Raw genomic sequence first — 27,360 nt, 5'->3', positions numbered from 1 at the left:
TTTTTTTTTTCAGAACCATGAAAGTTTGATTGATATTCTTTGGACTTCACTAAAACAGTTACTTTTTGTCAAATTTGCCAAAAACACACCAAGGATTCCTCATTCCAATAACACACAGTGTGTTCCAACATCTTTATTTTCTCACATGTTCAAGATGATTGTTCATTAACTTTAACAGAATCAAATAACTATAAAAAAAATACATGCTGACATATAATATCAGCTCTATTTATAAATAAGCATTGCAGCTCTCTTTGTTGTTGTGACATTCTTGCTGCCCAGATGATGTTGACAACCACCAACCAGAGTGAAATGCTCGTCACTGAAGAGATTAGAGCTTTCCGCTGCTGCAGTATGTTGTCAATGCTGCTCTGCCACAAACTGTGAAAGAACACAGAAGTATTTTCAGATTATAAGTGGGGTCATTATAACAGTGAGCAAACAAAGAAGAGCCACAAAGAGTACACTGGCAATACCGACCTTATCTATGAGGGGAAACAAGATTGCTCCGTTCATAAATGGCTTGCAAACTGGTGATGAGGAACTTTTTGTCTTTACCTTCCTGTATACAAGAGAAAAAACATGTACATTAACATACTGGACAAGTGATTCTTAGACATGCTAGTAAATGTCTAAATAACCATTTGATGGATTTCCATGAAATTTGGTACAGCCAGTCATGGTGCTGACTAACCAGATGCTGATTCCGACCGACTTTGGTTATACTCTGACTTTCTAGCACCACCATGATGTTTACTCTTTAAAACATTATTAAAAACCTATTTATTCTCCTTGGCGTTCAGTCCCAGCTAGGCAAGAATCCCTGGCTTTTTTTACTTTTTTACCCTTTTTTCTTCTTTTTTTTTTTTATCTCTAACTCTGTTTTTGGATTGATTTTGGATTTTTTATTACTATTTTATTGTTTTACTGTTTTTTTTTTTTTTTGTATTTTATTGTTTTCATTGTTTTTATTTATAACTATATTTGTGTATGTTTTTTATTGTATTTTAATAACTGTACAGCACTTTGGTCAACTGAGGTTGTTTTTGAATGTGCTCTATAAATAAACTTTGACTTGACATTGTTGCTTGTTCATGGCATGTCTTAACAACCTTTGGATGCATTACTACAGATAGATATGCCCAAGAATGTCGCCTGCAACTTTCAGTCATATGTAGAGAAAGTACGTATGATGACACTCTTGAAACCTGCAGTTTTTGGTAAATGTGCTTTAAAAGTCTTTATACCTTTATCTTGTTGTGAGCCTGTGTGAGTCACCTTAAACCAGATCATTTTATAAAAGGTGACAGATAATAAAAACATGATTTGTATGTATTTGACCACTGAAAGCACAGGTTACTGAACTGCATTCATTTATATCTGATGTAATTTGCTATTTGTTTTAAGGCGGTTGTCTCTTTTATATTATATTTTTCACATTATTTTGTTTTAACCTTTTGCTTTATTGTGAAACCTTTTTGGTGCTGCTTTCTTGACTTGGACTCTATTGAAAAAGATACTTTCAATTTAAATGGGAAATATCCTGGCTAAATTAAAGTTTAATAAAATAAATCCATTGATTTGGCTCAATTTACTATGTGGGATTATCTTTACATTTACATTTAGTCATTTAGCAGACGCTTTTATCCAAAGCGACTTGTATCATTCATTATCTTGTACTTGAATCTTGTATCATTCATTACCATTCATGCCCTGCCCAGGATAAATTGTAAGTATTTTTGGTATCCTTCAATTGCTCCACTCGTGCCATCATGGTTAAAATAGAATTTTTCTTATATTTTTTTATGGATATTACCAAATACCTGCAAAACAATTTATGTTGTCATCTGCCTCAGTTGTAAATCATCTAGATAAGAAAATGTTAGCATTCTAACATGCTATACTATGATGGTGAACATTTTCAACACTACACCTGCTGAATATCTGCATGATATAGAGATTCATGTTTGATTATGCATGCGTTTACATTTTCAATTTGCTTTTCTAATCGGCTGATGATCCTCCTTTGGCCATCAACAACTTGAGTGTGAACATATATCACCATTCTGAAAAAAAAGCAAAGGATAAGCTATCAGTGAAAATATAAAGAGCATAAACATTATTCAGACCAAGTTACAGTAAATGTTTTTCTTTTAAGGAAGAGACTTTAACAGCATTACCACTACAATACAAAAAGCTCAAAATAGTATGTATCATATCGTCACCCTGTTAAAATAATCGCCTAACTCATTTTTTCAAGTTTTGCAGGAAACAAAAAACTTCACCAAAAGTGTAACATATGACATTTATTGATCATTTCACTCAAAAAGGATGTAAAAAAGGATGGCTATTGGCATAGTGATAACACTGGTGTGTAAATTATGTAACTTAAGAGAAATAAATTACTTAATGCCTTTGTGACTTAAGCAATATATGATAACACTTTATTTTGAAGGTGTCTACATAAGAGTCACACAAGCCTGTCAGAAACATGACATGACAAGTATCATAGACACCTTCAAAATAAAGTGTTACCATATCTTGCTTAAGTCACAAAGACATGTTTAAAAAATTGCCTACGTCACATTTTATTTTGACTTAGGCATAATAAATCCGCTTAAGTCACACACTTGACATAGGCCATTATCTTAAAAGGGGTAAAATCACATGATCTGATCAACTAAAGGATCGACTAAGCAAAAAAAACAACAATTTTGACAAAAAATGACTTAGGCGATTATTTTAACAGTGTGACGATATGAAATTATAACATCATCTTACAGAAAGACTCCGGTGGCGAGGAATAAGAACAGCGGGTTCTCCAGCAGAGAGTCGTAGGCCCAGCTGAGCCAGGACAGGACGGGGTGTGCTTCCTCCAGCTCCTGAGCCCACAGCTGCCCTGACTGAAACATCGTGGTGAGGTTCCTGAAAGGCCCGCAGCCTGACGACGGTTTAATCCTGCCGACGTCAGACAGATTTAGAAGAAAAAGTGCAGTTTGTAAGTATTTTGACTGACATCTTTTAAGTTGCTTGGACTCCAAACTGAAGTACATATTTACATTTGAAAAATGATGTATCAATTTTTGTACAAAATGAGAGCACAAATGAGTCTCAGCTCTCACCAAGAAAGCAATTAAGAATAAGTCCCAAAATGTTTAATTATTTCCTTAAACATGGGTAACAAATATACAGTTTCATTAAAAAAAAAAGAGTAATAATTACATTTAACAGCACAGCACTGATTTTCTAAGCAAATATTATTTTAAGAATAAAACATTCTGAACTTGTTTGGGACTACTTTCAGCTGTGGATTGATACATATTGATAATGAAGTAACATGTCAGCCAGTGTTTTTGACAATAATGGAAGTCTAAAAATAAAAAAATAAAAATCTACTCTTCTTTTCTTCTCTTCTTTAAAGTATAGCACTCCTGTAGCAAATACAGATAGCTCTTACAGTTATGTTCTTACTTTATTCCTGTGGTCTGAGGCTAGTACCATCAGGTTGAATGCACTTATTGTTTGTCGCTTTGGACAAAATCGTTAGCTAAATGACATGTAATGTAACGTAAGGTAAAAGTCTATGGCACAAGGGAATATCAGGCGTTGGACTAAAAATAATACTTCTTACACTCCAAAAAATAACTTGTTCCCAGAACAAAATAAAATTATGGAAATAATAATTAATTTAATTTACCTAAATAAAATGCTTTAATTTAGCAAGAAACAGTTTTGTTGAGTGAACAAAATGTAAACATGTTCGGTCAACATGATGTATTTGCGCTAATGTTACTTAATTACCAGGGTCAGTCCAACTAGATTTGTAAGGGTAATTGTAACATACTAACATAATTTTCTTGGGCCATTTAAACTTGTATGATAATATTAAGAATTACTTTATCTAATAGTGTAGTTACAGCTACTTTTTAAAATAGTGCAGTACATGAATTAATTGTGTTGAGCCAACAAAACAAAGTGAGGTTGAAGTGGTTTAGCCTAAAAGATTACCTTTATCATATGAAAATGAACATAATAGTAAAAATTCAGGAAATAAATCATTTTTAAACAGAATATTATATTCAGCAATTTAATTAGGTTGTTTTAACATAAAGTATTCTAGTACATTTTAAAGTGTTGAATTTTATGCTAAAACTACATGTTTTAAGACTGTTCAACCACAAAACATAATTTTAGATTTATTTTATTGTATTTTAGAAGCTACATGTTCGACTAAGGATAAGGTAACAGACACCCAGTTTGCTTTTTTTGAGTGTAGTTGGTTAAATTATGGATGGATTTGATCTTTTCAATGGACTTTGTGACAATAAGAAAATAGAATATATTCCAAGTCTTGTGAAACTTGTAGGTCTTTAATGTAAATACCCTGAAATGAAAACTGAAGTATGGCTCTTTAACCTTACAGTCATTGTTTTGTTTTAAATCTGACATACAGTATGGCCACAGTCTGGTAAACATGCCTGGAGCACAAAGACAGGCCTGTTCTTAGAAAACTGTGTGTGTGTGTTTGTGTGTGTGTGTGTGTGTGTGTGTGTGTGTGTGTGTGTGTGTATGTGAGGTTGTGGAATTTACACATGCCTTTAGGTAAGGAAACTGCTTGTTAGCATCACAGTCAATAAGAGAGGTGACATTTGTTTTTTTTTAACTCACGTCCAGATTGTGTAAGTGACAGACACGGCAGCTCCAAGAAATGAGGGGAAACACAAAAGAAAGACGAATAGTGTCGTCATCTGACTGGCCCTCCAGGGCTTCTTGGACGCCTGACAGTTGAGCATCAGACTGCTCTGGGGGAGAAACCACAACAATGAAGAATGTGAAGCTTGTACTGCAAATATGCAAATGTTGATTGTGTGACGAGTCTCCTAATAATTACATTCCCATACAACAGGGGTCTCAAACTCAAATTAGCTGGGGGCCGCTGGAGGCAGTATTAAAATATTTAAAAAAGTATTAAAAAGAAACAAAATGACCAAAAAGACACGATTACAAAAAAACAAACAAATTACTTAAAGAAGAAACAAAATGACCAAAAAAAGACACAGAATTACCAAAAAGACTAAAAAAATTAAGAAGAAAAGACACAAAATTACAAAAAAAAGTAATTAAAGGGACCTTTCACACACAACACGGTAAAGTGCCATTCATATAAAACTCACATTTAACTTTCATATCAAGATGAGGGCCACAAAATATCATCACAAGGGCCGCAATTGGCCCGCGGGTCGCGAGTTTGAGACCCATGCCATACAACTAAGCTGCATTATCTGACTTGCGTTCTCAAATTACATTTCGAGGGAACGTTTGTTGTCAATAACGTCAAATAGCTGCAGTTTGGTGAGGTTTGAGCAACCAAAACTACTTTGTTAGGTTTTGTTAAAAGAAAAATCATGTTTTGGCAAAAATTTGTATGTTTGGTACGTAAATAACTCAATATTGACATTTCGTTTTTCACGCAGGATACCAAAATCGATCTCCCGGGTGAAAGACTTGGTTGTGGTTGGTTGAGAACAAACCCGGAGAAACAACATATTTTAACCCTTATGCCCTCCTCTGGCATTTTAGGCCATTTTCTCTATTTATTTGTTTTTTTCATTTGTTGATCATTTTGGCTGTGTTACAGCTTGAGGCATGAATTTTTGCAGGAACATTTCTTTTTAGTACAATTTTTGAAAACCATTGTCATTAACCCTTACATGTCTTTTATACTCCATTGGTGCATTTACTACCCTCTTGTGACCCTCGTGGCCAAAAAAGGCAAATTAATATATGATAATGTAAAATATCACTAATTATCTTCAAAATGAAATGCTGACATTGCAGAATTCATGGTTTTCTACCATAATGGCAGTGAGATTAAAAAAATGTGGTTTGAATGGAAGTCTGTGATGCTCTGATGATGATGATCTGAAAATGATTTCATGTTTGGTAGTTTTGAAAAAGTCTGGAGTTGTTTAACAGATTTATGGGGAAAAAAATCTGAAAAAATATTGATGTATAGTGATTGTATAGCAGTTTTAGCCAGTTTTTGGGCCATGAGGGTCACGAGAGGGTAGTAAATTTGAGGAGGGCATAAGGGTTAAGTACTTTCAAGTTACAGTGCAGTTTACAGTTGCATGTGATGGCATAATGTCTTTTGGGAGGCCTGCTGTGTATGACAATGAAACAACACCTGCTGTACCAACCTTCTTCATGTAAAATAGCACAAACAGTTTTATGATCTGGACGGCAGGAAGCAGCGGAGCAAACAGCACCCCGAGCCTAGAGAGAACTGAAGACCATTAATGTTTCATTCTTTTTTTATTTCTTCCGTTAAATATGTGATTGTTTTTAAGGGTGTAGTGTTATTACCAAGTCAGGGTTTGTCCATATATGAGTTCGAGCACATTTCGAGCGATGTCAAACACCGGCATCCTGTTCCTTTTCAGCACTCGCTTGGAAAAAAGTCTGTAAGGGAAGATGCTTATTCAATGAAAGGTTTTATGAAAAGCAAACAACAGAATCAACACACACGATTTGTGGGTAAAGCGCCAACTTGCCTCCACAGGAACTCTCCCAGAAAAGTGTAGAGCACCGTGAAGACAAAGTCCATCAGCAGCAAGCGATACAGTTCTTGCCCCACAAAGCTCTCCCAACACTGAGGACAACAGAAACAATAAAAAGAGAGATTCACCACCTTTGAACGTGGATTTCCAACCAGTGCTGAAGGTAAATCAGGTGGCAACCTCCGGGTCTGAGCAGGGAGGCGAACCAGGAAGTGCCTTAAGCTGCATTCTACCGACAATTCCAACAGAGAGCGCTAAGTTTGGCTGCAGAAAGATTTATGTCCATTAATTTTAATACAAAATTAGAAAACTTCTCACTTGATTTATTACCTCAGATTTTTTTTTAGGACAACACTATGATCTCAATCGCTAGTAAAAAATCTTCAAGACAATTTGATGTTAATAGTTCAAAAAATGGCCCCATTTAGAAGAAAATAGAAGATAAAGAATCGTATGATTTGGGGCGTGGCTACCTTTGATTGACAGGTCACTAACAAGGCGAGCCGTCATCAGGAGAGAAGGAGAGCAATGCGTATCCATGGCAACGTGTCAATAAAGTTATATATAACGTTATAGACCCTTTCATACTGTATTTTCACTTAATGACAGTTTATTTGAACGTTTTGTTCAGTAAAAATGTCTTGTTTAGCGTTTGGTTGGATTAATAGACACTCCAAGGAGACGCTGTTCATTTTTCTGAGGTAAGTAACATAAGTTTTGTTTTTATTCTTTGCTAGCCAAAATTAATGTAGTATATTTTATGTAACTTTAATATAAGTGTTCTGCTTTACTAAGAAAAGGCCTCAGTATGACCTCTAGGTCATGTAACAGCCAGAGTCTCCATGTAACAACTGGTTCAAACCAGAATAATGAACCTTAATATCTGGGAGTTGTCAGACAAAAAAAGCCGTTGGAATTTTTGAATATAAACAAGAATAGATTGTATCCTTTTAAAGTTAAAAAGTAGACTTGGCAGCGTGCTCGTGCCCGGGAAGATGTGCCCATGCGCTGCGTATGGACTGGAACATTCGAATGAAATGATCTTACACACAGACATCATTGGAGGGACACCTTTTTTCAGAAGCCTTTGAAATTGACAAAGTTCTCCTCCGCTGTACCTAGGCAGTGTATTCTGATATTTGATAATAAAGAAAACTAAAAGGAACTTCGACTTGGACTTTAATCCACTTTTCTCACTCAGAGAGGTAGTAAATTTACACTACATGGATATCCCAGTTAATACTCAGTGCAGTCACAGTGACTACTTCCATTATTTCTATACAGTCTATGTGGTAAATGTAGTCAATAAAGAAATAAACTCCTTAATGGATGCTTTATCACAACAGTCTTACCAGGTCATGACCAAACATGACATTTCTTATGTTATTATGAGCTAATACTTTAGGAATGAGGAGAATTTCACAGTTCATTGTGTTGCTCCATAGCCATAATTATGAGACGTTTAAGTAACCCGTTACCTGTAAACCACGACTTTCTGGTTCCACTGCAATTCTCCCCAGCCAGCGGAAACACAGCACTCCGACGATACTGACCTTCAATAACAGGTTCCTGAGGACATAATAAGGAGACTCTGTTTAACAACAAAAGCCATAATAATATCTCAAAGTTAGATTTTAAAGAAAATGGCAAAGTCAGTTGTTTCTAGAATTACCACAGGTTAAAGCCCCCCTGCTCTTTAAAATGATACTGGATGATGAATCACTTGAATGGATCTTTGACACTAGAATGTTGTTTGTCTATTTTTAGACCCAGTCCTGTTTCAGTATGCAAAATACATAGTAGCATAATGCAAGATTATAGTTAACGAAAACTAATGAAATAACGAAAAACTAGAATTGACAAAAACATTTCCGTTAACTGAAATAAAGATAAAAACGAGTTTCTTAAAAAACTAACGAAAACTGTATTTTGTGGTTACAAAACTAACAAACTAACTAAAATTATAGTGAAAATGTCCTTAGTTTTCGTCTTTGGCAGGTTTTTCACACGTAAACCTTTTGGTTGATATGAAATCTATTTAATCTATCTGGTTTTATGACTTAATAAACTTATTGGGGCTAAGATGGATAAGGCAAAGGAAATAAAGTTTGTAAATTCATTGTGTAAGTAAATTCATTGTGACCTCATTGGATCTGACACCCAACAAATAACCCATTACAAAAAAACTAAAACTAATAAAAACTAAACTAAAACTAAGCATTTTCCAAAAAAATAAAAACTAATTAAAACTAGCAAACACACTCTGAAAACTAAAAACTGAAAACCAAACTATTATCACCTTGGCGTGATGTGGTAGTTTAAAACTTCCACAATACAAACACGGAGACAGAGTCTCTCAATAAATTAGAAAATCATAGAAACGTTTATTTATGTCAGGAATTCAATTCAAAAAGTGGAAATAACACATTATATAGATCCATTATACACAGAATGAAACATTTCATGTCTTAATTTATTTAATTTCTTCTAATTATAATGATTATGGCTTACATTTAAGACCAAAAATTCAGTGTCTCAACAAGACAAAAAAAATCAAAATTACAAAAGACCAATTTTCTATCTCTATCATCTTTAACATGGAAATGTTTGCCTCTAAAAGTATGTCCATCTTTATGCACTCAATACTTGGTTGGGGCTATTTGACTTGAACTACTGGGAATGGACTTTTCCATCATATTCTAATTTATTGACATGCACCTGTAGTTGCTCTTGTTCATGTCTGTGATCCTGAAAATACTGTATCTTGCCATATATCAACACTTTTCTTTCAAAATCATTGGAAAATAACTTAAATGCCAAAAACATTTATTTGGTGCATAAACTTTTGTAGTGTTTGTAGCGCAGTCTCACGGTTTTATGCTCTGTAAATAACAAAGTTCTTCCTAAATTACTTCTCGTTTTAACACGTATTGCTTTTCTTTGTGTGGTTTGACGTGAATTATTTCCGTTAGCTCTATGGAGTCTTGGGCTATTTTGTCCATCTTTTAATCCTTTGTCTTTTCGCGTCTTTGTAAGTAATTTGTGTCTTTTTTACTAATTTTGTGCCTTTTTGGTCATTTTGTGTCTTTTTTTGGTCATTTGTGTCTTTTTTTTGGTCATTTTGTGTCTCTTTGTGTCTTTTTTTAGTCATTTTGTGTGTTTTTTTGCTAATTTTGTGTCTTTTTTAGTCCTTTAGTCCAACATAAAATGTGAATTTTAATCTTTTTTTCAACTTTCAAAACACTATCATGCTCAATAATTTTTTCAAATGTTGCAAATGTGAACAAAAGTTGCAAATATAACATATAAGAGGGTTACATCCAGTTCTATAATTTTATACTAAATATATTTGACCTTGTCTCCAGTTTTACTTGGCATATCATCATCAAACTGAAACTGGCCTCATGGAGTTTACAGCCAGAACTTTAGAGGTAAATTTACAGTAGGGCTCCACGCTGCTTTGTTTTCTAGTCAGTTAAAAGATGAATGTTTAGTGTGATGGTGTGCGTTAGCTTTCCCACAGTTCTTCTTCTCACCTGAAGATGGAGACATAGACGCAAACACTGGGTGAGTCATGATTCTCTATCCATGCACACAGGTTGAAGATGCCAGGGAGCAACAGGTTAATGCCCGACACCACTGCAGACAGAAGCAGCAGCTCGCTTTCACTAAAGGAACTCTGTTCGATGGTTTCCTATGGAAGGATGGACAACAGTGAGGGCTGCAGAGCCGGGGGGAGAAACATCTATCTATAAAAGCAAGAAGTGTGTGTGTGTGTGTGTGTGTGTGTGTGTGTGTCTAGTTCATATCTCTCTGACCGTTAGTCAGACTGACCTCAGATTTTGTATGTGGCTTGTGCATGGCACAAAAGGTGTGCATCCGCGATTTTAAAGATTTTTGAATTAATTTTTCAAAATATCATTATTTACGGAGGACGCCTTTTAGGGGAGCTCTGCCCCATTGTGTGATAGGCCTACACCTGGTCAGTAACACAATTCACTCTGGATTTCCACCCTGACTCATCTCATCTGTAGGTCTATTTAGCCTACCAATCTTTAGGAGTTTTAAAGTACGCTACAAAGTTCGATTTTCCAATAATATTCAAATAGTTTCCAGTGAATATCAATGTTCAATGTGTATGTGCTGGATGGTGTGCATACCTTTTGGAAAGTACGTGTTTTATGGAGTTGCAGATGTTGTAGTGGTCTATACATGTAATGTGCAAATTCTTTTATTCACATCCATCTGTTTGTGCTGCATGTAAACTTATTCCCTTCTATATCTGTGTCTGTATATATGTCTAACCATGTTGAATGATTAAGTTTCTTTTTCTTAAAATAACTATTTGTGTCTCTTTTTTATCTCAATGTACATCCATGTATCACCCAATATACACTTTGTATATTAACACTACGCAAGAGTATTACACCTCATTGTACATCCCACTTTCACACACAACCTCATTTGGCCATAACTGAAAAATCTACTTAATCTCCCACTATACGAATACATACTTCCTATCAGCACTGAACAAGTGGAGAGAAACTAAAGTTGAATTGACATTTTTTGTGATTTGGACAAAAGTGTCTGCTGAATTAAATTGTAACAGCAGTTCAAATTAATATATATAATAATTATTTAGTCCCCCTCTGTTTGCTGGCCTGCTGTGGAAAAGGCATCTGAATCAGACTGACATTCATTCAAAAAGCTAAATAACAGCTTTGACAAAGTGGAAATGAAAGATGATTAAGCAATCATTGCCCACTGATTGGCCTGGTGTAAAAAAAATAAATTAAAAAAAAGAAGAAGGAAGGAGCCTTGTTCTCATCTCTGGCAGCTTGCGGGCAACATTTAACTTGCATATTTCATTTGCATAACAGAAAATCATGAGAAACAAGCATGAAAAGAAAACTGTAGTTTTTGTTTTGTCAGTGAAATAAAACCCAGCACCTTGAACTTCCCCCTCAGTATTTCACTGATGGAAGACTGTATTTAATGTCATTCTCCAAAAGGGGGGAAAAAAACCTTGAGAACCATTGTGTTAAACATACTCTAACTCTGATGCCACAATCATGATAAGTAGTTGATTTGAACAGCGGCAGACGAAAAAAATGTGTTAAACATCTACCAGGAAAGAAAAAAGAGAAGTACATAAACTGCGGTTGGAAGGTGCTTCTTTATCAGGGCTATTTTTGTGAATTAGTCTTGAGAAAATGTTACATGGGTACTTCTGCTGCTCAAATGTGCATGAAATCTGTCATGGCTGGCTACACAGCAGTTGGTGCAGTTTCCTTTAACCAACCTCTGACAGGTAGTGGACCGCCACCGCGCCCGCTGAGATGCATAGCAGACATATAGACCACGCCAACAGGTGCACCATGAGGCGACAGAGGCGCTGCAGGCAGCTCTTCTCATCTTTTTCGCGGATCATTTCAGACAGCAGCTCCTGGTGGAAAAGCAGCATTTTTGTAAGGCCGAACCAGCAACGTTTAAACAATCTTCACAATGTGTTTCAACACATTGAAGCAAACAAAAAGTCTGGTTAAACTGTTATATTGAGGTGTGAAAATGCATCATTACAAGTTTCCTGTGTTTAAACCGGATCACTGAGAGTGTGACCAAGCGTGTGATATAGAACTTCCTCATATTAAATGTCCATCAAATATTTTAGAAGAAGTACATGTAGCCAGTTTTCTATCATTTTAAAGGGGGGAAACCATAAAAAAAAAATAACTTTCTGTACCCCGAGTGCCTACCATCCCAAAAATGAAATAAAGCAATCAGTCAGTTTTTTGTGTGCTGCCTGAATCAGAAAAGGTTATCCTTCCTATGTCACATGCAGGTACATCTAAAAAAATATTAGAATATCATCAAACAGTTCAATATTTTTTGTCAATCATTTCAGAAAGTGAAACTCATACATTATATAGATTCATTACACATAGAGTGAAATATTTCAAGCCTGTTTCTTGTAATTTTGATGATTCTGGCTTAGAGATAATGCAAACACAAAACTCAATGTCTCAGAAAATTAGAATATTGTGAAAAAGTTCAATATGTGAGTCCTGGGTCAGTGGTGGTTTGGGGCCATGTCCTCTGCTGCTGTTGGTCCACTGTGTTTTCTGAAGTCCACAGTCAACATAGCAGCCATCTAGCAGGACATTTTAGAGTCTTCATGCTTCCACAAGCTCTTTGGAGATGCTGCTTTCATTTTCCAGCAGGACTTGGCACCTGCCCACACTGGCAAAGGTACCAAAAGCTGCTTCAATGACCATGGTGTTACTGGGCTGGACTGGCCAGCAAACTGGGCTGACCTCAACCCCATAGGAGTCTATGGGCTGTTGTCAAGAGGAAGGTGAGAGACACCAGATGAGCTGAAGGCTGCTATAAAAGCAACATGGTGCTGTAGGCTGATCTCCTCCATGCCACCAAGTATTAATGCACTAATTCATGCAAAAGGAGCCCAACCAAGTATTGATGTATAGAAATGAAGATACTTTTTCAGAAGCCTGACATTTGTGTTTAAAATATCCTTTTTTATTGATCTTATGTAATATTCTAATTTTCTGAGACACTGAATTATGGGTTTTCATTACCTCTAAGCCAGAATCATCATAATTACAAGAAAAACAGGATTGAAATATTTCACTCTATGTGTAATGAATCTATATAATATACAAGTTTCACTTTCTGAACTAATTGACAAAAAATATTGAACTTTTTCATGATATTCTAATTTTTTTTAGATGTACCTGACTGTACTGCCCCCCATCCAAGTATCTCCACCCAAGGCTTGAGAACTACCTTAGCAAAGGTGCACTTCTTTTTGTAACAAGCCATTCAGAGCAGGCTGGGCTTGTTCGGGAGAACGTTTTTTGAATATTAAAGCATGTAAACATGTTCCAGTAAAATGGCAAAATGCAAATATGATCCTAAAAATAAGCAGGTACCCTTTAAATGACGCACACTGATGTTTCTATTTTGAAAGGAAACTCATCTAGTCTTATGAAACCAGTCTGTATTCATAGTACCAGTGAAAAGTTTGGACAGACCTTCTCATTCATTATATTTTCTACATTGCAGGTTAATATAAATATATAAATCCAAAACTATGATGAAACACATCACCTTTTGCTTAGATGGTCTCAAACACATTAAGAAGGCAAGAAATTACACAAATTAACTTTCTACAAGGCACATCTGTTAATTAAAAAACATTTTAAACATTTTATATATTTCTATTTGTACATATCTTTATTTACTTAAGACTGGCATTTGTATTTAAATTGTTGTAAATTTAGTGCAGAGTGCTTTTTATTATTATTTTTTACCTGTATGCGTTTACAGAAGTTCTTCTTTTTCAATTCTTATACAGTAGCAACTCTGACAAAAAGCAATTTCCCCCTGGGGATAAATAAAGTATTTCTGATTCTGATAACTAATGAAGCTGACTGAGAGAATAACCGTCAAAGCAACAGGTGATCATGATGTTAATCATAAAAAATAAAGAAAAACATTGAATGTAAAGGTGTGTTCAAACTTTTGCCCAGTACTGTTTTTCAAAAGTTATTGAATAGTGAAAAGTGAATATTCAAATGCTTGCATACTTTGAGCTGAGTGCTGATTTTCTCAGCCTGCAGTCTGACAGATGTCTTCTTGCTGACTTTAAAGTCCCAGGAGCAGAAAACCTTTACCGCCAAATTCCCGTTAGACTTGAGGACTTGAAAACTTCTCCCGAATGACTTGGACATGCTGCAGGAGAACAATATCGCCATTAAAATACACACCACAGAGGCAGTGAATGCATAGATCAGGGATGGGCAACTTAAATGCTGGAGGGGGCCACAAATTTTCACCGACACTACCACAGGGCCACATATAGGACCGTGCACTTAACCAGATATGATGAAACTGCAATTTTAAATATGTTTACAGTGCAGTAACTTAACATATTTCATGCTCAAATGCATGAATAACAGTATAAATAGGAATACAAAAGGTTTGAAGCAAATAAAAAATAACCACTTACTGTGATTTCTTTTCTTTTTTTAGTGCAAGAACAGCAGATTAACATTAATTACAAGAAGTAATGTTGTGCGTTTTTACACTGCACTTTTAAGATTTCATGCTCAAATGCATGTAGTTGTACTAAGGGCAACCTGGTCTCTCAGGAATCCGTGAAATAGCCACGGATTTGCTTAAGTCAATATCCGTGGAATAGCCACGGAATCCCTCAAATTTCTGTGAAACTGACACGGATTTCGCTACAATGCAAGTTAATGACAGTCATATCCCGTGGCTATTCAAACATACAAAGTGATTATGTACATTCACTGAGTGAATATATAGAAAATAAAACATACATTTCTCGCTAGGAATGTGATCAAAATCCATTTTTATGCAGAAACTAAGTCAAAATATTGATTTTTTTTCACTAAAAATGAGAGAACTGTCCGCCATGTTTTTTGCTCTGACCGCCGGGACCTTGAAAGTCATGTGACTTGGAACAAACCAATAGGAAAAAATATCCATGGAATAGCCACGGGATATGACTGTCATTAACTTGCATTGTAGCGAAATCCGTGTCAGTTTCACGGAAATTTGAGTTTTTGAGTTAAGCGAATCTGTGGCTATTCCACGGATTCCTGTGAGACCAGGTTCACTAAGGGCCACTTCAAGTGAGGGTGCGGGCCGTATGCGGCCCCCGGGCCTCCAGTTGCCCATCCCTGGCTTAGATTAATGCAGCACATATTCACTTATTGTCCAACCTGTAGACGAGGATGATGCAGATAATGAAAAAGGCGATGGCGATGGTAGAGAAGTAGGCTGTAGATATGCTGTATGGAACAATAATGGGCTTGTCTGGATCACAGAGCGGCAGATCAGCAGTGGAGTTAGCAGCTCGGCAGGTTTTGAGGATGGTGTTGGTGTAGTAGCCGTAAAACATCACACTCTGAGAGAGGTAGCCCTGCCAGAAACATCAGATTTGATTCAAGTGCCAGAGAAATAATCATGAACACACTGCTGGGATGTAGCTTACGGTGCCTGTGAGAAGCTCAAGGCCGGTGAAAGTGAGATTAGAGTCATGAGGAGGAGGAGGAGGAGGGTTGATGGCTTGAGGGAAGACCAGGAACAGGCCGTTGATGACGAAGAGGAGGAAGTTAAAGAGCAGGAGGGTCCGGAGAAACAGGAAGTAGGAAAGCACCCCGGTTCCAAAACGCCCACTCAGTCTCTTCATGGACGAATGCCACAACTGGAGCGAAGCGAGGACGGGGAGGCAGCTGAACAGGAAGCTACGCCAAGTCTGAGTGGAGAGAAACATGAGTGAAGGACTGACACACACAAGCTGGAGTGGTTTAAACTGTGTGTAGTGTACTCACCCTCGATATGTACACTCTGAGACGACTGTAGCATGGAATATTTCTGCTGATGAGTGAACTCTCAGCTACGTCCCTAAAAGCAAGTCGCCTGATAAAAGACATGAAAGAGTTACCACAGTGCTAATAGCTTTACAGGTACATCTAAAAAAAATTGAATATTGTGAAAAAGTTTAATATTTTTTGTCAATCATTTCAGAAAGTGAAACTCATTAAATAGATTCATTACACAGAGTGAAATATTTCAAGCTTGTTTTTCTTGTATTTTGATGATTCTAGCTTACAGATAATGAAAACCCATAATTCAGTGTCTCAGAAAATTTGAATATTACATAAGCTCAATAAAAAAAAAGGATATTTTAAACATAAATGTCATGCTTCTGAAAAGTCTGTCCATTTCTATACACTCAATACTTGGTTGGGCTCCTTTTGCATGAATTAGTGCATTAATACTTGGTGGCATGGAGGAGATCAGCCTACAGCACCATGTTGCTTTTATAGCAGCCTTCAGCTCATCTGGTGTCTCTCACCTTCCTCTTGACAACAGCCCATAGACTCCTATGGGGTTCAGGTCAGCCCAGTTTGCTGGCCAGTCCAGCCCAGTAACACCATGGTCATTGAAGCAGCTTTTGGTACCTTTGCCAGTGTGGGCAGGTGCCAAGTCCTGCTGGAAAATGAAATCAGCATCTCCAAAGAGCTTGTGGAAGCATGAAGACTCTAAAATGTCCTGCTAGATGGCTGCTATGTTGACTGTGGACTTCAGAAAACACAGTGGACCAACAGCAGCAGAGGACATGGCCCCAAACCACCACTGACCCAGGACTATTGAACTTCTTCACAATATTCTAATTTTCTGAGACACTGAGTTTTGTGTTTTCATTATCTCTAAGCCAGAATCATCAAAATTACAAAAAAAAAAACAGGCTTGAAATATTTCACTCTATGTGTAATGAATCCATATAATGTATGAGTTTCACTTTCTGAAATGATTGACAAAAAATTTTCTTTGATCTTTTTCATGAGATTCTAATTGGAGGCCATTATATGTTTCCTACCTGACTTCCATCTTATCTGCCAGACTGAGCGACGTGCCTCGCAGCTTACGCATGCCCTCGCTCACTGAGAGGCCTCTGAGGTTGGACACTAACCGCTCCTTCTTGTTTTCTGTAAACCAAAAGTTAGAAATTACACCTGTGGACACATACAGAGGAGAGTTGCTGCAGCCAACATGAACTTTCAGTTTAGCTTCTGAGTCATTCCTGTTGCAGCACATTTCTGGCCCCATATTTAGTTATAGCTGTGTCATATATTTATAGCAAAAGGACTCTTTTTTTTTTTTTTACAGATGTCTTAAAATACTTTTATTGTAGGTGTGCTCCATTTCAAAAGTAGAAAAAACATGTCACTCCATATTACCATGTCCTCAGTGCAAAGTAGTCAACTTCTACAAGCCACAAAATTAATTTTATTATTTATTTTATAGACCATGTTAAACTCTTGCTGACATATGCTTCAATATTTAAGTTATTTATCTAATTTTTTATTAGGAATTACTATTAGTATTTTCAGAATTTACTGTGTCCCTAAAGCCGCCTTTCCCCTACACCAGAGGTCTGCAACCATTATGAGCAAAAGAGCCATTGTCGACCAAAAAAAAAAAGCAAAAATGTTGAAATGGAGCCACAAACCTTATTTTGAGCCTGACAGTGAAGATAAAACAGCCTACTAAGTCGAAATAAGCCTACCAACATCACTAATAGGTCATAATGAGCATTTATTAATATGATTTTTTATCAGAATGCAACGAGAACCCAAGTGCAAATTTGTAATCAAAAGCTAGCCTAGCTAGGGAAAACTCAAAACTTGACTTTAAGTTTGCAAAAAATTAAATGTTAAGGCACTGGGTCGTGAGCTTTTGTAAGCTATGATACACATTTTAGTTGATTAATAATGCTATATATAAGCTATACATTTTTAGAATAAAATTGCTTTAGGCCTTCCTTGTTTCTGTTTCGTTATTTATTATTATTATTATTATATTCTCCTTTTTTATGTAAAGCACTTTGTGTTGCATCTCTCTTGTATGAAAAGTGCTATACCAATAAAGTCTGATTGATTGATTGATGAGGCCTACACTATTGATAAATTAAAATGTAAAGAAATAAGTATTTTATTCGTTATAATTTTTTTTGTCTGTAGAGAGCCACTGCAGATGGCCTGAAGAGCCAAAGGTTTCCACCCCTGCCCTTCATTTTTTTTTTTGGCTAATATGTTTTCCTGACAGATAAACATCTCATTATTCTAATATAATGCAAAACAAATCCATATTCCCTGAAGTGGCCCTTCAGGTCACCTTCAGAACTGATTTCCTCTGTTTCTGCCTGGATCAGGTCCTCCTGGATTGGTCTGGAGGGCTGAGGTGAATCATGGGAGACGGCCTGGTGTCGGTGTTGCTGAGAGGAGTCTCTGGCATGCTGGGGAATTACTGCAGTGCTCTTTATCCCTGCATGAACAAGGAAGAATTGAATAGTTTGTATATCAACATTGTCAAACAATAATTTTGACAGCAGAGGAAGCTTAAATCTCACCAGCAGTGCGACTGGGCATGGAGGAGAGGACCTTTAAGGTAGCAGCCGACCAGTTATGCCTCTGCAGAGGGTTCTTCTGCTCCCTGTCGAGGGTCTTGTCTCTCATATGGATGTTTGCATTAAATGGCAGATGTTCTGTATTTGTGCCTGTGCATTCCCTAAAAACGTCCATCTGTAGGGTCTCAGGACACCTCTGGGTGCTGGATGTTGGGTCTCCAAAAAGCTTGAAGGAGTCCTGAGCTGGTTTGATTTCTCCCATATCCCTGAGTGTAACCATGAGAGGAAATATATTACCCAAAGGCTTTAGCCCAAGCATCATCAGTACAGCAGCATATGCATGAACACACACTGCGTCTAAATGTATGTTTTTCACTACGGATTATAATTTCATGAAAAACTTTTCCAACCACAATTGAGTAAGTTGAAAGTATGTGAAAGCTTTCCAGTTCTAAATACTAAAAAGCAAGAGGCTTAGAAAATAATATAATGTACAATTAAAGGTGCTTCAATATTAAATTACTATAAGCTGTAACTTTAAATGCACTGACAATGTTCTCTACAAACATCAAAGAATTGTTGGTTCGTGGCAATATGTTTACTGCTACTAAAATAAGCCACACGAGTAGAAAGATGCGGAGGAAATGACAGTCAGGTTCAATTAAACAACAAAGAGTTTTAAATTCAGTCTTTAAGAGGACTTACTCAAAGTCAGACTCAGAGTCAGAATCTGATGGATGCATGTTGACACTGTATGCCATGGTCCTTGATGATCTTCGTTTATTACAAACACACAGGTCCCAGTGGCTCAGTCTTTACCATCAGTCACATTGTGGACCACAGAGCAGCGGGTTATCGCTGACATTGTAGCAGTCTATTCTTGACTAATGTCAAAGTGCATCTTACAGACTTCCTCTCTCTCACTCACTCTCTCCCTCCTACTCTCTCGGCACAGCTGTGCCTAATTTGCATTTGGTGCAAATTTAATCTGCCTGCAGTTAAGAACCCCTGACATGCCATGTATGGAGGGGGCTTAGGGACATGGTAAACAAATAAATAAGCTACCAAAAAAAATGCATAAATATATTTCATAGTTAATATTAATTTTAAAAGTTTCACTGGAAGTATGGTATTGTTTCTGCTGTGATGATTGAGAGTATTTAGAATCATGGGTGCTCACTGCCCTCTAGTGGCCACATAGGGGTACTGCAACACTACATTAACTGCTAAAAAAGCCTGAAAATTTGCAAAACTAATACTGTTAGAAGTGAGCTCTAAATGTCAGTCTAAGGCAGGGATGGGCAACTGGAGGCCGGGGGGCCGCATACGGCCTGCACCCTCACTTGAAGTGGCCCTCAGTACAGCTACATGCATTTGAGCATGGAATTTTAAAAGTGCAGTGTAAAAATGCACAAAATTACTTCTTGTAATTAATGTTGGTCTGCTGTTCTTGCACTGAAAAAAATAAAATAGATCACAGTAAGTGGTTATTTTTTATTTGCTTCAAACCTTTTGTATTCTGATTTATACTTTTATACATGCATTTGAGCATGAAATATGTGAAGTTACTGCACTGTAAACATATTTAAAATTGCAGTTTCATCCTATCTGGTTAAGTGCTCGGTCCTATATGTGGCCCTGTGGTAGTGTCCATGAAAAATTGTGCCCCCCTCCAGCATTTAAGTTGCCCATCTCTGGTCTAAGGTGATCCATTTTTACAGTATTTCAAACTTGAAGCAAAGAAACAAAGACAAGCTAGTATAACTTTACTTAAACATGAAGTTTAATGCTGTATGCTGAATTGCTACACTGCGATTCTGGCTTGGATGTGTCAGAAAAAGTTAAAGTAGTAGCAACACCTGGAGACGTGGAAATAGGTGGATTTGATATGAATGCCATTGCAAAGTTGAAAGATAGTTGAATGACCATCATTTAAGGAGATGTGGAATATTTTACAGTCAGAAACATGACATGACAAGTATCATGAGCATTAATGTTACTTCAAAGTGTCATTAATGTTCATGACACAGCCCATTTCATGTTTATGACACGCTCATGTCACTCTTATGTAGACACCTTCAAAATAAAGTGTTACCATGTCTTGCTTAAGTCACAAAGGCATGTTCAAAAATTGCCTGAGTCACATTTTATTTTGACATAGGCATAATAAATCCACTTAAGTCTCACACTTGACATAGGCCATTATCATAAAGGGGTAAAATCAAATGATCTGATCAACTGAGGATGTAGGTGATTTTACCATAGGTGGCCGGCGTCATGAGGAGATGATTGAGGAAAAAAAAAATTTTGACAAAAAATGATTTAGGCGATTTTTTTAACAGTGTGACGTTGTGTTGTTGCCTTTGCTGTTGCATTTGGGCAGATACCGATAGCGTTTATTATCGGACAATATCAACCTTTGCACCTTGTAAAATAAATAGTCATGGGATTTGTGATTGTTTTATCCCTGTAGCCTCATCCATTGGCTTAACTGGATATCTTATGTGAATTTAGCCTAAAAATGATCTTTTTTTAGCCTAAAAAGGGTCTGTGTAACTCTAGGAGGCAGCTGTGACGTTAAAAACACCACTAATATCACGATAGTACTTATTACTCAAGTTGTTGATTGCCGTTTACGAGGAGCACTTGAACGCACCGCAGCAGGGGCGGTCTTTGAAAAGTTTTCAGGAAGCTGCTTGACAAAACGAAACTGTCCAAACTTTGACAGGAAGACTCTTCAGCTCGTCTTTAACGGCATTTTTGGGATCGAAAAGATGCAGAGCAGCGCATACGGGGCTTCGTTGGCTGGTGGTGCTTTTGATGTCGCCAACTTCATAAAACAGCCTCAAACTATCTTGCGCTGCCTGAGCTGGGTGAGTGGCTCCAACTTTAGCATCAAAGTTAGCCAGCTGTCACAGTTTTTGTTAACAGATGTGAGCTGCCAGGGTGGACGCAAAGCAGCCAATCATGTGGTTTATTAGCTATATAAGATGCTAACACTGGACACGAAGTGGCTATAAGGTTGAAATATTTAATAAATGTTAAATAAAGTGAAAATTAGACTGTTTTCTGGCGCTCTTGTTTGTATTAGCTAATGTTAGCTAGCATGTCCAGTGCTGTGTCACCGCACTTACGGTAACTGCCAGTTTTCCACCTGGTGATGCTCGATTTGTTTGTCTTTTTGTCACTTATTCTACAATTAAAAGTGGAAAAAAAAGTGAGGTAAAAACTCGCGCTAGATGTCGCTCTTTTTTCTGGAATGATTACAGCGTTTAAAACATAAAAAAATATCAGGAATTGAAACTCCGCGTCATCTGTTGCTGTCTACCTGCCTGCTCAGTTGTTGTCAAGTCGTCACCCTGTTAAAATAATCATCTAAATCATTTTTTTCAAGTTTTGCAGGAAACACAAAAAACTTCACCAAAAGTGTAACATATAACATTTATTGATCATTTCACTCAAAAAGGATGTAACAAAGGATGGCTATTGGCATAGTAATAACACTGTGTGTAAATTATGTAACTTAAGAGAAATAAATGACTTAGGCAATTTTTTTAACATGCCTTTGTGACTTAAGCAAGATATGGTAACACTTTATTTTGAAGGTGTCTACATAAGAGTCACACAAGCCTGTCAGAAACATGACATGACAAGTATCATGAGCATTAATGTTACTTCAAAGTGTCAATAATGTTCATGACACATCCCATGTCATGTTTATGACACACTCATGTCACTCTTATGTAGACACCTTCAAAATAAAGTGTTACCATATATTGCTTAAGTCACAAAGGCATGTTAAAAAAATTGCCTAAGTGACATTTAATTTTGACTTTGGCATAATACATCTGCTTAAGTCACACACTTGACATAGGCCATTATCTTAAAGGGGTAAAATCACATGATCTGCTCAGCTGAGGACGTAGGTGATTTTACCATAGGTGGCCGGCATCATGAGGAGATGATTTAGGCAAAAATAATAATTTTGACAACAAATGACTTGGGCGAGTATTTTAACAGTGTGACGAAATGTGTAACTGTTTCACTGTAACATTATAGGTGAGCTAGATTATGTTAATTTATGGTGAAATCTTTATCATATAATAATAAACTTAAATTAAATATATCTCACTCTTTATGACACATTAACAAAGTGATCCTAATCAAAACAACATACAATTAAAAGCAGACAACTAAGTTAAAACAATAGAAATTATAAATAAATGACTATAAAACGCTATTATAAAAAGGTGTCATTTGAAAAGAAGATGCAGAGTTTGCCTCCCTTGTCTCTTCAGGCAAGTCATTTCATATTCAATGAAGTTTGAACAAACAAGGCCAAGGATGGGAGTGTGAGAGGGAACATAAGGCACTAACAGGTCAAACATCATCTGTAAGATATTGTCATCACTTTGAAATAGGGCTGCAACTAATGATCATGTTCATTAATCTGATTAGATTAATCTGACAAGTAGTTTCTGGATTCATCACTTGGTCTATAATCCTTAATTAGCACTTATTTAATTAAGTGATGTCTTTAAATGTCTAGTCTGTCAGCCCAAGACCCCAAATAATTCAGTTTAAATGATATAAAACAGAGAAAAGCAGGGAATCTCCAAATTTGAGTGGCTGAAAACTTATTTTTCTGTAATTTTTGCATGAAAAAAATTAACAATTCATTGATTAGCAAGTAGTTTGATTGGTTAAATTGACTTATTGTTACAGCTCTAGTTTTAATAGAAACTGTTAGTGTGTGCAGGTGTACCAAGATCTGTGAAATATGAATGTAGAGCAGAAAGTAACAATTATCTTTATGATAGGGGATACCGGATGGGTTTTTTTGTCCAACCAACAGTCCAAAACACAAATGTCTTCAATTGAAAAACTCAAAGATTCAGCAAATCTTCACCTTTTAGAAGTAGAAACTAAAGAATATCTGCTGGGCTGTACTAAAGATGAATCATTTATGTTAGCTGCTGTTGATCTTGTGTGGATCAGGATCATTGGTCACTCACAGAGGGATTTGACTCTCTTTTGAAGCCCATTTATTGAAAAAGTTCAAGAATTTAAACTTTTTTTCAACTTCACTTGTCTGAACTAGCTTGACAGATGTTTTAAAGAAAGCTTTCTTGTAATGTGAATCATGTGATGAGAATCACGCGGCCCCTGCAGCTGCTTGACTTAAAACATGCATTTTTCACACACACCCCCGTGGCATTAACTCTTTGTGTCCCTTCTCTGCAGTTGTTCTCCATCGTGGTTTTTGCAACCATCACAGCAGAAGGCTACGTCAACCCTACGAGGGAGGAAAACACCAAATGCATGTTTAATAATAACGACAGTGCCTGCAGCTACGGGGTCGGCATCGGAGTCTTGGCCTTCTTGGCTTGTGTTATCTTCCTCATACTGGACGCCTACTTCCCACAAATCAGCAATGCCAAGGAGAGAAAACTCATTGTTATGGGAGATTTGGTTTTCTCAGGTGAGAGTCAGGTTTCACTTCAGACTGCTCATTCTAAAATACAGGAACCAAAAACAGGAAGTGCAGCTTTGTTGAGTTTAATGCTATCATCATGTTTCATCTAACTGTTTTTTTCTCTGCTTTTAAATAATTTTCCTCCGGGGACAGGAGCTTGGACGTTCCTGTGGTTCATCTGCTTCTGTGTCCTCGCCAACCAGTGGTCCAAAACCATTGACCAGGCTGCCGTGTCTGGTGACGCCGCCAGGGCCGTGGTGGCCTTCTCCTTCTTTTCAATCATTACCTGGGTGAGCCTTTTTCATCACCCCCAATGTGTGGCAAATTTGCCAGAGACATGTGTAAAAACTCCACTTTTCCACTGGGCAACAACCCACTAACACAGATACACTACACACTACTCAATTGGCATTTCAGGGATAAATGACTCTGCAGTCATGTGAATTCATCAGCTTTCTCATGTTCCCTGAATGAATTAGTGTCTGTTTACGAGTCGTAAAAAAATCCTAAATTATCTAGGACAGGGGTAGGCAACCTGAGGCTCCGGAGCCACATGTGGCTTTTCAGGCCCTCTGCATTGGCTCTCTGTGGAAAACAAAGCTATTTGTATTCTTCAATTGTAAAAATTGAATTGAAAAGCATTAAAAGATGTTTTCACATTTTAGTCAACTCTAATATCTATCATAGCATTACGAAAGTCTACACCCTGGCGCCTTAAGCTCTAAATTTTGTCAACAATTTTTGTCAATTTTGAGTTTTCCATAACTAGGATGCACTTGGGTTCTCGCTACATTATGACAAAATCATATTAATGAATGCTCATTATGACCTATTGTTAATGGTGGCTAATTAAGACTAAGTAGGCTATTTCATCTTCATTAAGGCTCCAAATAAGGTTTGCCGCTCCATTCCAACATGTTTTGTCTCTTTTTGGCTAACAATGGCTCTTTCGTTAGTAAAGGTTGCTGATCCCTGATCTAGGAGATAAAAAAATGTGAAGACAGTTGAAGGCTTTATTTGTCTCGTCGTTATTTATAATGTAAATTCACCTATCAAACATTGCACAGTGCACTCAGTTTTTTCTGATAAATGTGTCAATTCACAAAACAGAACTCTGATTTAATGAAATCCAGTTATAAAGATTGCGTGGCTGGCGGTGTTTCAGCATGTCAAACACTGACATTAAACATCTTACTCTAGTTTATTTAACTTGGTTGACAGAAGAGCTGTCTAAGTTAAATATCAGCAGAAGTCGCAAATGTTTCTCTATGAGTCATGCAAAGTTAGACTTCATGATTTAGGTGTGTTATCTGTGTAACGGGAAAAATAGATGTTAAATTGAGCAAATATGTTAAGAGAGTCTGGAAGTTGTAAGACAGACACTTTCTTGACGCCTAACGTGAAGCACCAGAAGATAAACAGAGACATACTCATCTCCTGGCAGTGGGAATGGAGTCTATTGTCTATTTTTAGCTGGTTTTCTTGTGTCTTAAGAACATGTACGTGCTATCTTTGCTGGTTTTACTAACTGTTAACCTCTCCCAACAGGCTCTCTTGTCCTACTTTGCTTTTGGAAGGTACCGCCAAGGCGTCAGCGAGTTTGACCAGGAGTACAGAGACCCAGCCAACGACCACAATACTCCATACCCGCCCTCTCCGTACGGGGGCGGCGGCAGCAGCAGCGGCCCCACGGGCTACCAGCAGTCACCTTTCTCCCACAGCCAGGAGCAGCCGGGGGAGTACCAGCCTCCAGCTTATTAAAAGACTGAGATTCGAGCACATGGATTCATCACGGGAGTGCGCTTTCTAAGAAAAAAAATGGTTGTGTGTGCCAATGGTTTTATTTACAACTGCACTCCCATTTACTTCCTGCAGAACATGTTTGCATACTTTTGGGTGCACTGATGTATTTTTAGCTCATGTCATTGTTCTAAGTTGTGTGGTGGATGTTTGCTGTGTTATTCAAAGTGCCACACAGAGCAGGTGAACTCTGATTTTTTAAAAATTGTTTTTGAGAAGGAGATTGTCTTGGTAAGAGAGAGGATGACCGTGCCATTGTTGTCTTTGTACCAAACCAATTATAGGTATTTCATAGCCCTTTTTGTTTGTCTTCTGAGTGCGAGCTGTTAATGTCAAAGCACTAATCAAGAAACAGGTTAGGATTTACATTGTTGCAGGGAAATCTACTTTGCAATTTTAAGATGGAACATAGAATGTTTTTATGAATATGTTACTGTTTAGTTCAGCATTTTTTTTTCATTCATATACAGCAATTCAATACCACAGTTCACTAGATATTGTTTTTCGACCACAGAACAAACCCATAGTATTTAATCAATGGGTGCAATGGAAATGTGACTACTGTAATGCCATGTTTTTCTTCCTTTTTTTAATAATCAACCACTAAAAAATGGCTTTTAAACACTGAACAGCACAGTCCATTTCTGCCAATATCCGATCTTGCATTGTTAATTTTAATGTTTGAAATCCTGCAACAATTACCATTTTTAGAATTGGTATTCTGCTTTATTTTTTTAAGGTAGCCAAAGCATTGATTTGTATCCGCTACCTCTGTAGAAGTTTATTGTGCCTTTCTTGATTTGTCTTTAAAAAAAAATCCAATTCAGAAAATGTTTTAGCCATAGTTCAATTTCAGGAATTCAGTCATGTTGTGGTAAATTGATATATATTTATTATCTTACTTAATCATTTCAGTCCTGGTATCTGACAATCAAACCTTTTTTTTCTACATCACTTTTTCCTCTTGCTTTTTCTTACACTGTAATTGTACCTTTGCACGTGTTGCAGTTTCACTGTTCAACTCAATGGCTTTACAATAATTCCCCATTAAAGTGCCTTCATACAGTATTCTGTATCACACGGGGCTTGCCAAATAAAAACTGCTCTCGTTTTGAACCTCCGAGTCAGCTCGTAATTTCTTTGAAACAAAGACCCGGATTCTGCAGGGCTGGTCCCGCTTGGTAAATATTTGAGTAGTGATTGTGTTGTGAAGGTGGAGGAACGTGTGAACTGTGGAGACAACCGAGTAACAATGTAAAGATAAGATAAAGGCATACTTTACAGGAGAACATCAAAAACAAATTTAATATTTGTATTCTCAGCTTTTATCTAGTCTAATATTATAGTAATATTCAGCCTAACTTGAATTATATCTACTTTGTTTACCCGTTATCAAGGTTGGGACCACTTTTATATACTTAACACATTAAATGCTGCAGAATCGGTTTCAATATTGGCAGATGAAGTTTGGGGGTAAATACACACAATAACTGAATATCTTTGAGATCTTTTGCATCCTTACTGTTGTAAGATAAAATGTATTGTAATACATTTTCAATGAT

General features: G+C 36.9%; 2 protein-coding genes across 2 annotated transcripts; one reads left to right on the top strand and one right to left on the bottom strand.

Annotated features, from left to right (window-relative positions):
- Positions 1–247: 247 nt before the first annotated feature.
- On the bottom strand, positions 248–19,453 carry LOC131982600 (transmembrane channel-like protein 6). Its single transcript, XM_059347109.1, has 19 exons — positions 19,228–19,453; positions 18,526–18,788; positions 18,291–18,440; positions 16,993–17,101; positions 15,941–16,028; positions 15,601–15,864; positions 15,329–15,528; positions 14,168–14,312; positions 11,863–12,006; positions 10,097–10,254; positions 8,039–8,129; positions 6,555–6,652; positions 6,367–6,462; positions 6,201–6,276; positions 4,669–4,802; positions 2,782–2,958; positions 1,988–2,066; positions 481–562; positions 248–381 (listed from the first exon to the last, which is right to left on the bottom strand). The coding sequence occupies exons 1-18, from the start codon at positions 19,281–19,283 to the stop codon at positions 482–484; spliced, it is 2,409 nt and encodes an 802-aa protein (XP_059203092.1). The 5' UTR covers positions 19,284–19,453; the 3' UTR covers positions 248–381; position 481.
- A 1,722-nt stretch (positions 19,454–21,175) lies between these two features.
- syngr2a (synaptogyrin 2a) lies at positions 21,176–26,914 on the top strand. The gene is made up of 4 exons (XM_059349011.1): positions 21,176–21,395; positions 23,767–24,004; positions 24,152–24,288; positions 25,547–26,914. Exons 1-4 carry the CDS (start codon positions 21,297–21,299, stop codon positions 25,757–25,759), a joined length of 687 nt encoding a protein of 228 aa, XP_059204994.1. The 5' UTR covers positions 21,176–21,296; the 3' UTR covers positions 25,760–26,914.
- The last annotated feature ends 446 nt before the right edge of the window (positions 26,915–27,360 follow it).

Source organism: Centropristis striata, chromosome 13, assembly GCF_030273125.1.
Source record: "Centropristis striata isolate RG_2023a ecotype Rhode Island chromosome 13, C.striata_1.0, whole genome shotgun sequence".
Taxonomy (NCBI): Eukaryota; Metazoa; Chordata; class Actinopteri; order Perciformes; family Serranidae; genus Centropristis; species Centropristis striata.
Note: the sequence above shows the minus strand (reverse complement) of the source record. Positions and strands in the feature narration are given on the sequence as shown.

Excerpts from the sequence above, each read along its gene's own strand:
- LOC131982600 (XM_059347109.1), bottom strand. The coding sequence starts at position 19,283 with ATGGCATACAGTGTCAACATGCATCCATCAGATTCTGACTCTGAGTCT. Across the intron at positions 16,029-16,992 it reads GCAGATAAGATGGAAGTCAG|GCGACTTGCTTTTAGGGACG; the intron begins GTAGGAAACATA and ends GTCTTTTATCAG. Across the intron at positions 8,130-10,096 it reads GTCTATGTCTCCATCTTCAG|GAACCTGTTATTGAAGGTCA; the intron begins GTGAGAAGAAGA and ends TTATGTCCTCAG.
- syngr2a (XM_059349011.1), top strand. The coding sequence starts at position 21,297 with ATGCAGAGCAGCGCATACGGGGCTTCGTTGGCTGGTGGTGCTTTTGAT. Across the intron at positions 24,005-24,151 it reads GGGAGATTTGGTTTTCTCAG|GAGCTTGGACGTTCCTGTGG; the intron begins GTGAGAGTCAGG and ends CTCCGGGGACAG. Across the intron at positions 24,289-25,546 it reads TCTTTTCAATCATTACCTGG|GCTCTCTTGTCCTACTTTGC; the intron begins GTGAGCCTTTTT and ends CTCTCCCAACAG.